Source organism: Bos grunniens, chromosome 10 (assembly GCF_055505025.1).
Source record: "Bos grunniens cultivar Pamir isolate PY7600 chromosome 10, Bosgru_T2T1.0, whole genome shotgun sequence".
Classification (NCBI taxonomy): Eukaryota; Metazoa; Chordata; class Mammalia; order Artiodactyla; family Bovidae; genus Bos; species Bos grunniens.
The window spans coordinates 80,952,460-80,968,202 of record NC_141174.1 but is presented as its reverse complement, the minus strand read 5'-3'; the positions used below and the strand labels follow the sequence as shown (position 1 = coordinate 80,968,202).

The 15,743-nt window shown below is 53.4% G+C and overlaps 1 protein-coding gene across 10 annotated transcripts in view; it reads left to right on the top strand.

Annotated features, from left to right (window-relative positions):
* Positions 1 to 15,743, top strand: part of ZFHX2 (zinc finger homeobox 2) — a 29,069-nt gene that overhangs the window by 3,011 nt on the left and 10,315 nt on the right. Inside the window, exons 1-6 of one of the 10 annotated variants that reach the window (XM_086322447.1) lie at positions 9,319 to 9,454; positions 9,778 to 9,856; positions 9,953 to 10,007; positions 12,128 to 14,223; positions 14,415 to 14,932; positions 15,491 to 15,734. In XM_086322447.1, the coding sequence (XP_086178573.1) occupies positions 12,177 to 14,223; positions 14,415 to 14,932; positions 15,491 to 15,734 (2,809 nt within the window). In that variant the 5' untranslated portion in view covers positions 9,319 to 9,454; positions 9,778 to 9,856; positions 9,953 to 10,007; positions 12,128 to 12,176. Of the gene's footprint in view, positions 1 to 3,520; positions 3,660 to 6,802; positions 6,937 to 9,315; positions 9,455 to 9,715; positions 9,857 to 9,952; positions 10,008 to 11,872; positions 12,008 to 12,127; positions 14,224 to 14,414; positions 14,933 to 15,490; positions 15,735 to 15,743 lie in introns of those variants that run through there. The other 9 variants (XM_086322444.1, XM_086322446.1, XM_086322450.1 and 6 more) reach the window with 9 other exon arrangements.

Genomic DNA, 15,743 nt, shown 5'->3' with positions numbered 1-15,743 from the left:
AAATTCTTCACTAAGCTACTGCAGGCCTTTGCATTTCATTCCCAAGCCAGGGCAACAGTGAGCACAGAGATTAAAAAAAACACTAGAAATTCCCATTTACTTTAACTGATAGGAACTGGAATCTTTCTAGCCCCTGAGCACCAAAGACCTACAGCCTCTGATGTCATAAATTGCTGGTGTTGCCTTGGCAACCTGACAGGGTTCCTCCCTCCATGATGTCAGAGCAGCGGGTGTTACCTTAAAACCCACAGAGGAACAACTTGCTGCTTTGCTGGGGATCTGTACACATATTGGCGAGGGCCATAGTCAAATCTGTAGGATTCCTAGGTTGGTAGCTTGACCTTGCCTCCCTGCAGCTATTCTTAGCTCTAAATGAAGTCTTGTTTGTGGGCACCTGAGGTTCACTAGAGCCTGCAGGAGCAAAAGGAAAGGATCTCAGGAGACCGGGGCATTGAGGATAGGATGGTAGGACTGAAAGACAGGCAAAGAAGGAAGAGAGTGGAAATGGGCAGTTACAGAATGTGAAAGGAGAAGGGCTTTGTGAGCAGGAAGGAGAGTTACTAAAAATTTAAGATGTAGCTCGCTTTGGGCTTTGGGTTTAGGAATAGACACGAAGCTGGAAATGCAGATTAGAGGGGATAGGAGCCATGTGAGAGCCGTGTGAAGCAGAGATACAGAAAAAGGAAGGATCTTGAATGGAACTTGGCTGTGAAGGTAAAAGTGGGGGTGGGGTGGGGGGACTCTGAGAGAAGCTGTCAGTGAGAGACCCAGGGTTAGTCCTGATGGCCATATGAGCCGGCACTGCCTGTGTCTAGTTTCTGATTGTTTTCTAGCACCTAGCACAATGTCTGTCACACAGGGGATGCTTAATATCTATTGATCAAGATGGTGAATAAATAAGAGGAGGCTAAGGAACAGGTGCCCGCCTTCCTTTCACCCCAGCTCTCAGGCCTAAGTCTGCATAAATGGGCAAGTTGAGGAAGCAGACACTGGAGGAAAGGACTGGAGGGCAGTTACCAGAAGTGCCTGTGAAACCTGAGGCGGAGAGAAGAGACACTGGGTTAGGGGCACACTCAGAGGCATCCAGGGCTGATTCTAGGGGCTGATCTGGGGAGTCTGCAGAGATCCTGGGAGAAAACATGAATGAACAGTCTTAGAAGCCCAGGAGGAAGATATGGAGGAGTGTTCTTGCCTGGAGAATCCTATGGACGGGGGAGCCTGGTGGGCTGCCGTCTATGGGGTCACACAGAGTCGGACACGACTGAAGCAACTTAGCAGCAGCAGCAGCAGCAGCAGAGAAAGGAGGTGATTTCCAGAAAAGGTTAAGAGTTGTTTCTAAAGACAGATTTGGAGATTTGAATTGGAAGTAGCATCCTTAAAAAAAAAAAAGGAAGTAGCATCCTTAACCCACCCCATTCCCAGTCATGAAACCACAATGGAATCTGCCATATGTAAATACGTAAATACACACATGCATGCGCACAGACATGCTAGCCACAGAGTTCATAAATCAATACAGACCCCAAATCTTGCCCAAATCTAGGCAATTACGAGGAAGTCAGTGTTGGCCAAGGGGGCCAAAAGGCAGAAAGAGGCACAGACTTAGATGCAAGAAGCCCTAAGAGGGAGGGCCTTGACCTCTGACTATGCATTGCGTTGTTGGAGTCTAGAGGTATAGAGTAAAACAGGAGATGGCAAGAGATGCACAGCTCATCACAACTCTGAGATCTGTGAGCAGGCTGCTAAACACAGAAGCCGTAGAGGAAAAGGATGCACCCAATCAGGAATTATAACTTAACCTGTGCCTGTGGTGAAGAGTCAAAAATGCCCTGAAAAAAAAAAAAATGCCCTGAATGGATCAAAGGAATGTAGGAAAGAAGCCCTGGAAGAGAGGTCGCAAAGCCCTGAGGGAGAGCCTGTCTATAATAAGAATGGCCAGGGCAGCTGGAGAAGGGTCTGGCGGGCGGGGGCCTCCAGCGAGGACGGTGGCGGTGGATGCACTGTCAGCCGCTGCCATGGACTTGGGCAGCTCATATTTTGCAGCAGGCGACAGGCTGTCGACACAGCGGTCCTTTACCTCACCGTTAGAAACTCATTTCATTGATTTTTCCATCTTTCTTCTCTGGCTTCTCAGTCATCCCACCACTCACTTTTCCAGAGCCCCTTGCCTCTCTGTGGAAAGCTCCAGGGGACTGCCTGCCCACCCCTCCTCCACCCTAGGCCAGTGAGATAGGGTGAAGGATTTAGAGGTGCCTTTCAGCACCCTGAGGTAATCCCATTGGCTCTCACTGCCCCCCTCTTACAGGCACACGTGCAGACCAGGGCCTCTGTGTCCACTTGTCTAGGGTACCCAGCTAAGGGGCTGACAGAGCCGAGATCCACCTGTTCTCCTGTCACCAAGCTGTACATACTTGGAAAAAGACACCTTTTCCTAATCCCTCCCAAGACAGCATAGCACCCCCTCAAAATATCTCTTTCAAAGTCAAATGAGAGAATAGGAGCTGCCTCTGCACTGGGGCAGGAATACAAGGTTCCAGGACGGGAATCACAGCAGGGCCATCCACTGGAACAGTGATGGCACTGGGGCCTGAGCAATTAGAAGGCATAAGTAGCGCTCGGTTTTTGCGGAGAGAAGAGGGCATTCATATGCAATGTGGTCCTGTGTAGCGTGTGGAAGTGCACAGTTGGAAGGGCAGGGGTGGGTGAAGAAATGTTTACTTCCTGTGTAGACATTTCTGCGGTGCCTCCTCCAGTCACAGCCAGCTACCTTCAGTTTCTCCCTTTGGGGCTGGGATTGGGCTAAAGGTCAAGAGTCAATTGTCAGTCATTTGGCTTCTCAGTGGAGGAGGGCAGAGGGTGGGAGGGGAGTGTTAGTCTGTGTTTCCCTGGGGAACTGATGGGGTGAGCACCATTTCCATCCTCAGATTTCTCATTCCCTGTCTTGTCGGTAACACCCTCCCACCCCCCACCGCAAGGCCCTCTGGCCCATCTTTCTCTGGTCTTGGTAAGGTGGTTTCTCTGGAACCCAGTGTGTCTTGAGTCTCTGAGTCTGGATTCTGCTGCTTGCCTTGACTCAGGTGCCTGTCATCCCTTATCACAGTTGTCTTCCTTTCAATCCAGCCATTTCCACCTTCTGTATTACTTTTCTTGCTTGTACCACAGACTCCTTCCTCCCATTCCCTGCTTCAAACCTAGAGATAAATCCTAGTGCTTTAGGGACAGGAGTGTGCTTGAGGTTAGGAAAAGGGAAGACTGAGGAAGGCCAAGACAGGGAGTCAGGGAGGCAGGGCAGGGAAGAGTGGGAAAAGGGGAAACCGGGAGAATAGAACAAGAAAGGTATAAACCTTTGGAGCCAGGAGAGCCGGAGGGAAGGCCAAATAATTTAAATGAAAAAGGAGGGCGGTAGGCTGAGGCTGCGAGGACTGCGAAACGGAAGAGAAAAACCCGGAGCCTGACCCCCTGCAGAGAAATGAAGGCCGGGAGGAGGAGGGGAGGCCGAGTGGCTGTGGGAGAGGCTTAAGGCGGAAAAGGCAGGCGGCCGGCTCGGCCTCCGCCTCAGTCCTGAGTTCAAGCCGTGCCGGCTCTGACCCTTGTGGGAGGAACTGAAGTGGCAAATTAACGACGATAATGAAGTCACTGCTCCTTGTTTGTCTTTGCAGGTTTCCCCTTGAGATTTGTCCTTTGGCCAGACGGGGCACCGTGGGGGAGGGGAGGGCCCGCAGCAGGGAAGGGCGGGGGAGGGGAGCGGAGAAGGGGACGGGGGGATGGAGACGCAGCGGACAGACAGACCGGGGGTAGGCAGAGGGAGGGGTAAAGGAAGCCAGGAATGGAGGAGAGGAGGGCAGGGGAGGGAAGCGCGGAAAGATGGGAAGGGAAAGAACAATGGGGAAGGGGAGAGGGAAGCCTGGAAGGAGGAGCAGAGGCCCGGGAGGGAGAGGAGCGGTGGCAAGGGGAAATGGCGAGCCGGAGGGGAAGAACGTGGCCGGGGCTGTGGGAGCTGCAGCTGGCGGGGCTGGGGGCGGGGCCTCATCTCCATCTCTAATGGCTGTGAAATGAGGTTAGCTCCATTAGAGGCGGTGAGAGTGTAACGAGATCACACTCATTAGGGCTGGGCCATCCCAGTAATTACCACCACCCCAAACACGCCCGCGCCAGCCGGGCCACCGCGCACAAACAAGCACGCGGCAGCACACCCGCACAGGACACCCCTACCTTTGAACGGGAAACCCAGGGCCCCAGGGGGTGTAACCGAGAGCCTGGGGGGCCCCTTCGCTAACCCCGAAGAGGTGCCCGGACAAGGCTATAGCCAGGCCCTCGGCCACACATAAGAGCAGAAAGCAGTAAACACACACACACCCCAACTCAGGGAGTTAGGTAGGTGGATGAACAATTATCGTTCCCATTTATTGATCACATACAAAGTGCCAGTCTCAATAATGATCATCTCAATGGGCACAACTCTATAAGGAACTATTCCCCATTCTATTTATGAAGAAACAAGCTTTAAGCAACCCACCCTGAGGACATTTACATCATAGGGAACAGAACTAGAATTTGATTCCAGACAATACCATACCGTTTTTTGTTTTTTTTTTTCTTAAGTTCATATTACTATTGAGACTTCCCTGGTGGCTCAGACAGTAAAAGCGTCTGCCTACAATGCGGGAGACCCAGGTTCGATCCCTGGTTCAGGAAGATCCCCTGGAGAAGGAAATGGCACCCCACTCCAGTACTCTTGCCTGGAAAATCCCATGGACGGAGAAGCCTGGTAGGCTACAATCCATGGGGTTGCAAAGAGTGGGACACGACTGAGTGACTTCACTTTCACTTTTCATATACTATTATGAATACACATGTGTAGACTTTCAGAATTTATCACAAATCTGTGGTAGCTATCTCCATTTCACCTCCAGTAGCCAGACAGACACAGACATGCACCCAGAATGGCCAGGGCCCCTGCACAGACAGCAGTGGCCCATCTTACTGTAACAACTGGGAGAAGGCCCTGACAAGCTCAAAGAGCGCGACAGCACGTACGCTCAAGGCAACACACACAAGGGCAGAGGAGCACACTCAGACTCAAAGATCTCATTCAAATACCTACCAGCCCAAGCTTAAAGGCTTACAAATTAACTTGAGAGCAGAGTGCTGGAGTCAGGCTACCTGAGGCCAATCTCGACTCTATTTTCCAAGTAAGAGACCTTGAAAATTACATAACCCATCTAAGTCTGCTGCCATGTTTGTAAATGGGAATGACTAGCTGTATCTATTTTATCAGATTGTAGTGGCAGATTAGGTGACGTGATGCTTCCAGAGGGCTCAGCACACTACCTGACACATGATAAACATTTAAAGATATTATTTGTTGTTGTTGTTGTTTTAATAGTATTTAAATAATCATTACCATCACGAGGGTTCATGAGAATCAAAGAACGAGAAGGATTTTATATACACAGCCATTTACAATGGTACCCTTCCAAATAATTCTAGAAGAATTGCATGTAATTGTTTTCAAGCTCAGGGAGATCAAAGATCTTCCACAGAGGTCCCCCGTGCCAGGATCAGACAGGGTCCGGAATCTGAATTCAAGGGTGCAGCCCCCTGTTCTCACTGTGGAGTGCTGATACAGAAGAAGAGTTCGGCGCTGACTTGGTGCGGTTATCTAAACCTGGGTCTCTCCAGTGCGCCTGAAGACCACACAGCTCCGCACACTGCTGTCCTAACACTTCAGCATCATTGAGGGAGACACATTGGCAAGAGGCTCCTGTTCTCTCTGGGACATCCTCAACTCCAGCAGCCGGCATGCTGCGGCACATCTCAGCAAAGTGACGCAAGTGTGCACGGATGTCCCTCTCTGCTTGTGGTTTTAATCTGTAGCTTCCCTTTTAGCCCCGTCTCCTCCCTCCCTCCCCCATCTTCTTCTTCTCAGCCTCTCCTTTCTCCTCACACCCCACCTATTTCCCTTCTGCCTACCTTCAGCATCTTGCAAAGTGTAAGAGATAACCTCCTTGCTCCATCCTTCTCAATGGGGACAGGCCCCTGCCCAATATGATGCCACAGCTGGGAGGTCTTGAGGAGACTCTGATTGCAGTATTTACCTGTGCAGATCAAGACCCAACTCCCTGCCCCTTCCCTACCTCTCCCTCCCTTTTCCCTCCCTCCTCTTATCTGCCTTGGCTGTCCCTTTCTTCACTCTCTCTGATACTCCTTTCCCTGCCTGCCTCAATCCCTGCCATTCTTATTTTCTCTCTTTTGGACAAAACTTCTCTTGCACAAAGTACGCACTCCCTAAATGTTGGGGTGCTGGGGAGAGATCTAAAAGACATAGGTAGAATTAAAATGGAGGAATAGGAATACCTTTTTTGTTGTTTTCTTTTTAAATATAGAAGGTGAGCTTTAGAGACAGAGGCAGTGATCATTTTAATGCAGGGAGAAGACATAATAGTTTTGATCCAAGTGTGAACCTGGGCAGAGCTTCCAGTCTCTGGTTTGGGATAATGGGGTGTATCTAGACCCAGCCATCAAGAGGGCCTGTGAGAAATGAACACTGCTGCTGGGCAGACTAGATTGAAATCCTACTCAACAAAGAATTGCCCTCAGTTAAAGGGCAGAGATGAGAGGAAGAGGCCAGGTCAAGAAGGGGTAAGACCGAAAGAAAGCATTGGCCTAGCTGTACACATCTTGCCCAGCTCTTCGGGGAGAGGTGGGGTGGGATGAGGTGCAGTGCAGGGAAAGCCAGAGAGAAGGAAAGGAACTGACCTGATGGACACCAGTATGGGCACTTTTCACATGTTACCTGCACGTCTTCACAAAAGCCGGGTGAGGACAGCTGTGTGATCCTGCAGATGCACTGGAGAGACCCAGGCTCAGCAAAGGACACGAAGCCAGCTCTGAACCCTTCTGTGTGAGCACTCTAGAGGGCCAGGGAGTTTCCAGGTGAGGAAACAGACTGGATAAGTAACTTACCAAGGTTGCACGGCTGGTGAGTGGGGACAGCCAGGACTGAACCTGGGTCTGCATGAATCCTTAGCCCATGTTCTTCCACTGCCTTAGAAAAGAAATCTCATCTGGTTAGAATTTATTTGCTGTTGGTACCAACTGATCCCCCTAATGTGGGCTCACAGACTCCCATCTTCCCCTTCCCTCTGTGGCTGCCTCTTGAAAGCAACAGGTTGAAACCAAAAGGAGAGAAAGGCGGGACAAAGTGAATGTGGAGGGGGCAGCTTGGAGTCAGGGGTTTCAGAGAAGGAAAGGAAAGTTCCCCAAAACGGGCTCTAAGGAAGGAGAATAGATGGAACAATTGAAAAGTTGGCAAACAAGTCTAGAGGGCTCTGACTGGAAATCACTGTATGCAAATTGTAAGCAAATATGTCTGGTGCCCTCTGGCTGACTTTGCTGGGAAGGACTTTGCCCTGCCAGTGGGTTTGAAGAAAAGTGAGGAGAGGCTTTGTTTTTAAAAGGAGGGGAGCTGGGAGGAGAAAGCCACTGTTTCACCAGGCAGGCCTGTCCCCTCCTCAGTGATGTTCCCTTTGTAGCCACTAGGGAGCATTCCTGTCGCTTTCCCGCTCCAGCTCTGCCCGAGATGGGAGGGGCTCCAGCTCCAGAGCGAGCGCCCCTGGCCAGCCTGGCCCCTTGGTGAGGGGCACATTCCTTCCTCAGGCCTCACTTCTTTGGTCCTTCCTTTGCCCTTGTCCCTTTGGCTCCTTAATTCTCAAGATTGTGAGGTCTGTTCTGCCAAGTGTGGTCTCAGAGACCCCCCTTTGCGGTTTTCCGCTTCACATCCAAGCCTTTCTGTCACTCTCATAACATCTTCAGTAGCTCTCAGGCCCTACAGGCTGTACTGAAGGTTCCTGGAAGTTCCCTGGCTTCTTCCTGTTCTAAGTACAGTGTATCTGCCCCCCTGAACAGTGAGGGCATATCAAGAAGTAGGAATTCTTGTCCAGCTCTTTACAGGGTGCTTCTCGGCCCTCCTCCCGTTGAGGAATATCTGTTCAGAGACTCTCATGATGGGGCAGCTAGCAGCGCCATCCCCCGACCTGGCCACGAAATTTGAAAGCAGCACTCCATCCTTTCCTGCTCACCTTGAGGAACAGCCAGGGAGTGGGGTCTGCACCGAGGAAGAGAGAGGCAATACCAAAACCAATCTCTTCTGTCTCCCACAGCTTCCTCTCCATCTTCCCCTCTCTCCCCACCCTGTGAGGGAAGGAAGCGTTAGGGAAGGAGATGGAATGGAGGGGCACCGAGGGAGCTCTGGAGACTGAGGGCCATTTTGGAGCTGGAAGATTCATCTCCGGGGATGACTACACCCTCAGAACTCTCCACCCTCCCTTGGCTCCAGGCCTGCCTCCTCCCATCCCCCTCGGTGGCAGCAGCCTTGTAATTTAAAGCTCTCTCTGTCGCCTCTAATGTGATCCTCTCGTTTTATTGACTCTCTCTGCCGTCTGTGGCGCCCCTTCACATCAATCTCTGCTCTAATCACACCGCCACCACCGCCTGCTCTGTCTCCCCTAACCCCTCTCCTTAGGGCCCCCGGCCCTCGCCTCTACCCAGGTCCTTCCTTTTGACTGCCCCCACTTACACCCTGCACCTGATTTGCCCTCTTCCTCCTTCCGTCCTCCACACACAGGAATGCCAAGACCTTTGAGGACTTGCCTTCTCCCTAGCCCCACAGCTAAGATGTACCCTGAGGGAGAGGAGAGGCCCTTAAGGAAAGCCTGGAACCACAGCAGGGATGTCCGTGGTCTGAGGGAGAACAGGACTCTGGTCCTGGGGGTGGTGAGTGGGGACCTGTTATCTGGTTCCATGCTACGGTCCATGGGCTCGCAAAGAGTCGGACACGACTTAGAGACTGAACATCTCCAGAAGGAGGTGAAAACTGAGGTCAAGATAGGAAGGGCAAAGAAAGGGTCACAGAGCGGGGCAGAAGAAAGGATTGAGGCGGAGGAAAATGGAAGGAGGGGAAAAAGTGAAAAAAAATAATTGCTGCAGTTAAAGGTTTGTAATAAATAGTGGGTGATGGGAGAAGCACGGAGAAGAAAGGGGGAGAGGGGAGTGGGGGGGCGGAGATGCACTGAGGCAGAGATAAATTTGCAATTGAAATTCTTTCCTGTTGAGGAGGAGGGGGGAGGTGGGGAAGAGATTTGCAATTTTAAACAGCTGCAGACCTACCCTCCCTCCACTGATCCAGGTCTCACCCACTAGCTAGCCCAAAGCTAAGCTCCTTTGGTTTCTAGCTAGGAATGAGCTGTGTCTTTCTTCTGTCCTGGGAAGTAGAAGCTTGGAGAGAGGATTTGGGGCTTAGGCCCTCGTAGCCCTCCTCTGCAGTGTGATATAGAGTTGTGAGTCTGGGGCTAGGGAGAATTTGCTGATGGACGTGAGGTGGGCCAGCAGGGACACAGCACCCACCATGTTCAGCCCTCAGCGTCTTTTGCCAAGCCTCAGCTCTTCCTAGCAGGTGAGCCCCCATTATGGGGGTGACAGTGGAATATCAGGCCCTCCAGTCCAGCACATGTATCCCCCACTTCCCCCTGCTCCCCAACGATTCCATAGGAGGAATGCCTGTATCCCACAAATTCAGGGCTTCTGCTTTCTAGTTATCTAAGATAACACCCCCCACCACCTTCCAATTCCTTTACTTCCCTGTTAGTTCTCCAGCCCCCCCAACCCCCCACCCTTGGCCCAGGTGCTGATTTGAATTTTCATTAGCATGCGGAGCCAGCCCCACGCGGAGCTCCTTAATGGCTCCTACTCTGACTTCACGCCTGGCTGGTCCCCCAGGAGGAGGAAAGTGGGAATGGAGGCTTCCAGGCTGACTGGGGCCAGATGGAGGACCCATTCCAAATCAAGGAATCTGAAGGTGAGGGTAAGACGTGGTCCAAGCAGGGAGAAGCCCCACCAGCCCCACCACTTTCTGGAAACACTCTGGCCTGAGCACTAAAGGTTTAATCATTAGGGACCTGCTGATACTACAAACTGAAGAGGAGTTAGGACACGTGGGACACTGAGAGGTATGGGGAGGTGAGGCGTGGGAAACTGCTGAGTTAGGCGGGGAACCAAGATTAAAAAGTTTGGGAGCAGCATGCAGAGCTGGGTAGTTTTAATCAGCTGGAGGGAGCTCAAGAATCCTGGTTTCTAGACTTGGAGGCTCATTTTGCCCGTACTCTGTCTGAGGGCCAGTCCCAGTAGAGGGCGGAGCCCAGGCCACAGCTTTGGGGTCTAGCTCTGCGCCCCACCAGTCCTTTTCTAGTTTCACTTTGGAACTTCGTGACAGTCAGCAGCTCATTCAGCCTCTCTTTCTTGGTCACCCATTAAATAAGGTTGCAGTGCGGGGACCATAGTATATGTACCTTGACAGCTTAATATTACTGTTACTTTTTTTGTTTTAATCTCTGGGGAGGAGGATTATCTCATATAAGCGTTTGTCTTTCAACTGGCCAAGAAGCTCCCACCTGTGACCAGAGATGGATCTGGAAGGCATCTGAGAGTAGCATGGGGTCTGCGGGCCAGAGGAAATTCACTGTGGCCTCTCTGGCAAGAGGATCTTGACTTAGGGAAATTACCTCTTCAGGGTGTAGAAAATCTGAGGGTGTTTTCCAAAGTTCATCTACTCAACAGATACATATGGATATGTGGCAGGCATCTTTCTTGGTACCCATGATGGAACAATCAATAAACCAGAGTTTCTGCTCTCATGGAATTTAGTTTCTAGAAGGGAAAAATAAGGAAACCAGGAAATATCAGGTAGTGATAGATCTCTGGAGAAAACATACCCCCCAGGCTGTGTTAGCTTCTGTAGAGAGGGGAGGCCTATTGGAAGAGGTGCTGTTTAAGCAGACATGACAAGGAGCCGCTGGGCAGAGACTGGGGGAAGAGCACTGCAGGCAGAGTCAACAGCTCTGGCCAGCCGCTAAGGTGGGGATGAACTTGCTGTGTTTGAGGAACGAAGAACGTCAGTGGGCTGGCGCTGGCCAGCCAGGTGGGGTGGAGAGTATTAAAGATATGCTGGAAGTAGGCAGGTGCCGGATCAAATAGGCCTTTTTGTAGATCAGGGAGTGGAGTTTGGGTTTTATTCACAGTGCAGTGAGAAATCACTGATGGGTTGTAAGAATATAGTATGGTTTACATTTTGAAAGGTGATTATAATGTCTGAATTTTGCTTTTAAACAATACAGGGAAAGGGGAAGTGCCTGATGATACAGATGAAACAAGACTGGCCCCGAGTTAACAAGCTCCTAATGTATAGCACAGGGAACTATATTCAGTATCCTGTGATAAACCATAAAGGAAGAGAATATAAAAAAAGAATGTATATATGTATATAGCTGGGTAACTTTGCTGTATATCAGAGATTGACTCAACATTATAAATCAATTATATTTCAGTTAAAAAACAAAAACAAAACAGGGACTTCCCTGGGGGTCCAGTGGCTAAGACTGTGCACTCCCAATGCAGGGGGCCCAGCTTCAATCCCTGGTCAGGGAACTAGATCCTGCATGCAGCAGCTAAGAGCTGGTGCAGCCAAATAAATTAATTAATTTTTAAAAACCCACATTGGCCCAAGTTTGAAGACTGTTGAAGCTGGGTGATCAGTAAAAACAAAGGGATCCTTATATTTGGTCTATCTTTATGTTTGGCATTTGTCATAATTAAGAATTAAATAATTAAGTGAAAGGTCATTCTGAGTGGAAGGAGGGGCTGTAGTGGAAATGGAGGCCAACGTGGAGTCTCTTGCACTAGTTTAGGAAAGAGACAGCTGTGGCTTTGGCCAAGGTGGTGCTCGTGGGGAGGATGAATGGAGGACTGAGCTCACTTGAGAGGTTACTGTCGAATGGCCTGCCTGTGGGCGGGGGTGAGAGGAAACTTTGGGTTTTTAGCATAAGCAACCAGATAAATGTGCTACCAATTTTTGAGATAGGAGAGATGGAGAGGAACAAGTTCTGGGCAGAAGTAGAGTTCTGACTTTGGACATGTTGAGTCTGAAGTATCTTAGACACTAATGAAGCTTCAGGTTGGCAAATGGGTACTTGAATGGTGCCGAGGGAAGAGGGTGGGCCTGGAGAATCAGCTGCCTGGCTGAGTGTCTCTCCTGCCACCTCACTGCTCCGCTCTCTCCATGTCTCCCCCACAGGGTCCTGGCTGTCACGCTGAAATGAACCCCCAGCTCTCCTCCGTCTGCCATGGCCACCCTTAACCTGTCCTCTGACACTGGCACCACCCCCTCCCCTGGACATGATGCCCCGTCCCTGCCTCTGGACACCTCCTCCCCCAGCACCCCTTCTGATCCTGTCACCAAAGATCCCCCTGATGCCCCCTCCCCCTCTGAGAGCATGAGGTCCTCGGAGGCAGGGGGGCAGCCCCTGGAGTCAGGCTGTGGCCTCGTCCCACCAAAGGAGATAGGGGAGCCCCAGGAGGAGCCTGGCTGTGGTGGCTTCCCACCAAAGGACCTGGGGGTGGATGAGGACAAGGAGCAGGAGGAGGAGGAGGAGGGAGAGCTCCCTCCTGTGGATCTGAGTGACCACTTATTCTTCACAACTGGAGGTGAGGCCTGCCTAGTGGCCAAGCTGTTCCCGGCAGGTGACAGTGAGCTCCCATTACCAAAGGGCTTCCCCCGGGGTGAGGCAGGCGTCAAGCAAGAGTCCAGCCTGCCCCTCCTTGCCCACCTGCCCCCTGTACACCTCACTGCCCTTCACGTCCAACATGGCTTTGACCCAATCCAAGGCTTTAGCTCTTCTGACCAAATTCTGTCCCATGATACCTCAGCGCCATCTCCGGCCACCTGTGAGGGAAGGGACGGAGCCTTCTGGAGCTACCAGCTGGCTCCAAACCCACCCGGAGATCCCAAAGATGGCCCCACGGGGAGCAGGGGAGGAGACCCCAGGGCACTCTTCTGGCTCTGCCTCCTGTGCCGCCTGGGGTTCAGCAGGCACCAGGCCTTTGTGGGTCACACACGGTCTCACGGGGTGAAGCTAACCACTGCTCAACACCAGGGCCTGCTGGGCAACCCAGCCGTGCTCCAGGAGGGGGACGAGGCCTGCATGGCCCTGCTGAGCTTCCTGGAACCAAATCTGCCTGCTCGCCCTTTAGAGAGACCCCTTGACAACAGCAGCACCGTGAACGCGGAAGCCAATGCAGCCCAGACCAAGAACGGGCCCCCTGTGGCAGAAGCCCAGGCCCCTGTCCCGCCCATGGAAGAAGTCATGGCCCTTAGCCCACCCTCTCCCGAGACCACTCCAGCCACCTGGGACCCCAGCCCAACCCAAGCCAAAGAATCACCAACACTGGCAGGCGAGGCAGGGCCAGACTGGTTCCCTGAGGGGCATGAGGAAGATGGCGGGCTCTGCCCCCCACTCAACCAAAGCTCACCCGCCTCCAAGGAGGGGGGCACTCTCCCTGCCCTGGGGGGCTCTCCTGAAGACCCTGGCGACCCGGCCCAGCCCTATCGCCTGGCCGATGACTACAGCCTGGCCCCGTCAGCCTTCCAGGGCCTCAGCCTGTCCAGCCACATGTCTCTGCTGCACTCACGCAACTCTTGCAAGACGCTCAAGTGTCCCAAGTGCAACTGGCACTACAAGTACCAGCAGACCCTGGACGTGCACATGCGGGAGAAGCACCCTGAGAGCAACAGCCACTGCAGCTACTGTACTGCAGGGGGCGCACACCCCCGCCTCGCCCGGGGAGAGAGCTACAACTGCGGCTACAAGCCCTACCGCTGCGAGGTCTGCAACTACTCCACCACCACCAAGGGCAACCTCAGCATCCACATGCAGTCTGACAAGCACCTGGCCAACCTGCAGGGCTTCCAGGCTGGGCCCGGGGGCCAGGGGAGCCCCCAGGAAGCCGTGGTCCCGCCCCCTGCAGGGGACAAGGAGCCCAAGACCAAGTCATCGTGGCAGTGCAAGGTGTGCAGCTACGAGACCAACATCTCCCGCAACCTGCGCATCCACATGACCTCTGAGAAGCACCTGCAGAACGTCCTCATGCTCCACCAGGGGCTGCCGCTGGGCCTGCCGCCCGGGCTGGTGGGGCCCAGCCCCCCTCCCCAGGCGGGGGCTGCCCCTGCCACCCCCCCTGACCTCTTTCAGTACTTTGGACCGCAGGCCCTAGGGCAGCCTCAGGCTCCCTTGCCTGGCCCCGGGCTGAGGCCAGACAAGCCCCTGGAAGCCCAGCTGCTTCTCAATGGCTTCCACCACCTTGGAGCGCCTGCCCGCAAGTTCCCTGCACCTGGTAAGCTCCCTGGGTGCTCTCCTCTTTTCCCTTCCCCAGGGCCAAACTTGGTTCCCTGCTTTCTCCTGAGGGCCAGCACCCCCACCCTTAGTTAATGCCAACTCCCTCAGCACCTACCCCTCCATTGCCACACAGCAAGCTAATCCTGCCCCATTCCTTCCCAGGGTCACTAACCTGTCTCTGTTCCCTAGCCCCTGGAAGCCCTTCCCCAGACACCCACCTGCCTCAAAGTCAGCTCCTGGGAGCCTTGTCTGACGGGCTGCCCACCTCGCCGCCCCCAGACGACAGCCCGTCCCTGAAGGTGTTCCGCTGCCTGGTGTGCCAGGCCTTCAGCACAGACAGCCTGGAGCTGCTGCTCTACCACTGCAGCATGGGCCGGAGCCTCCCGGAGGCCGAGTGGAAGGAGGTGGCCGGTGACACCCACCGCTGCAAGCTCTGCTGCTATGGCACCCAGCTCAAGGCCAACTTCCAACTCCACCTCAAGACCGACAAACATGCTCAGAAGTACCAGCTGGCAGCCCACCTGAGGGAGGGGGGTGGGGCCATGGGCACGCCCTCTCCAGTGCCTCTGGGAGATGGGGCTCCTTATGGCTCTGTCCCCACCTTGCACCTGCGCTGCAACATCTGTGACTTTGAGTCCAACAGCAAGGAGAAGATGCAGCTGCATGCCCGGGGGGCAGCCCACGAAGAGAACAGCCAGATCTATAAGGTGAGAGTGGGGCAGGAAGGTCTGGAATCCAAAGGACACTGCGCAGAGCCTGGGGGAGAGAGAGGAAGAAAAGGGGACTGGGATGGAGTGAGGAGATGCAGAGTGAGAAAGTGATAAAAACCCAGGGGAGCGGAATTGGAGAAGGCCCGGGCACCAGGGTGAAAGCTATTTGGAGTCAGATGTGGAGAAAGAGAACAAGGATGGTGGATTCTGACCAGGTGACTCCAGTACTTTATTCGGCTTTTCTGATGTTTGGGACTAGGGGGGAGGGTTCTCACGTCTGCTCAGTCCATCTCGTCACCAGAAGTTCAAGAAGACAGAACCGATTCTATTTGTACAACTAGGAGGAAATCCAGGATTGGTGGGAGGAAGAAAGGGAGGCGAGGGAGCAAAAGCAGTCACACTAAGGTGGCCAAAGGAAAGAAAAGGGCTCAAAAGGGAGGAAGGGACGTGGGGGTGCTGCCGCTGGTCAGGCTCCCCTGGGGGAAGCAGAGGAGCCCCCTGGACTCGGGGGCATCCGTCCTTCTGGGCCTGAGCAGCCTCTTTCCGTGCTTTCAGTTTCTGCTGGAGATGGAGGGGACCGCGACCGTGGGGCCGGAACTGGGGCTGTTCCGCTGCCTGCTGTGTGCCTGGGAGACGCCCTCCCGCCTCGCGGTGCTGCAGCACCTGCGGGCACCTGCCCACCGCGACGCCCAGGCCCAGCGGCGCCTGCAGCTACTACAGAGCGGCCCCTCGACTGACGAGGGGCTCCCGGCTCTTCAGAGCATCCTGAGCTTCAGCCATGGGCAGCTCCGGCCTCGCGGTGAGGAAG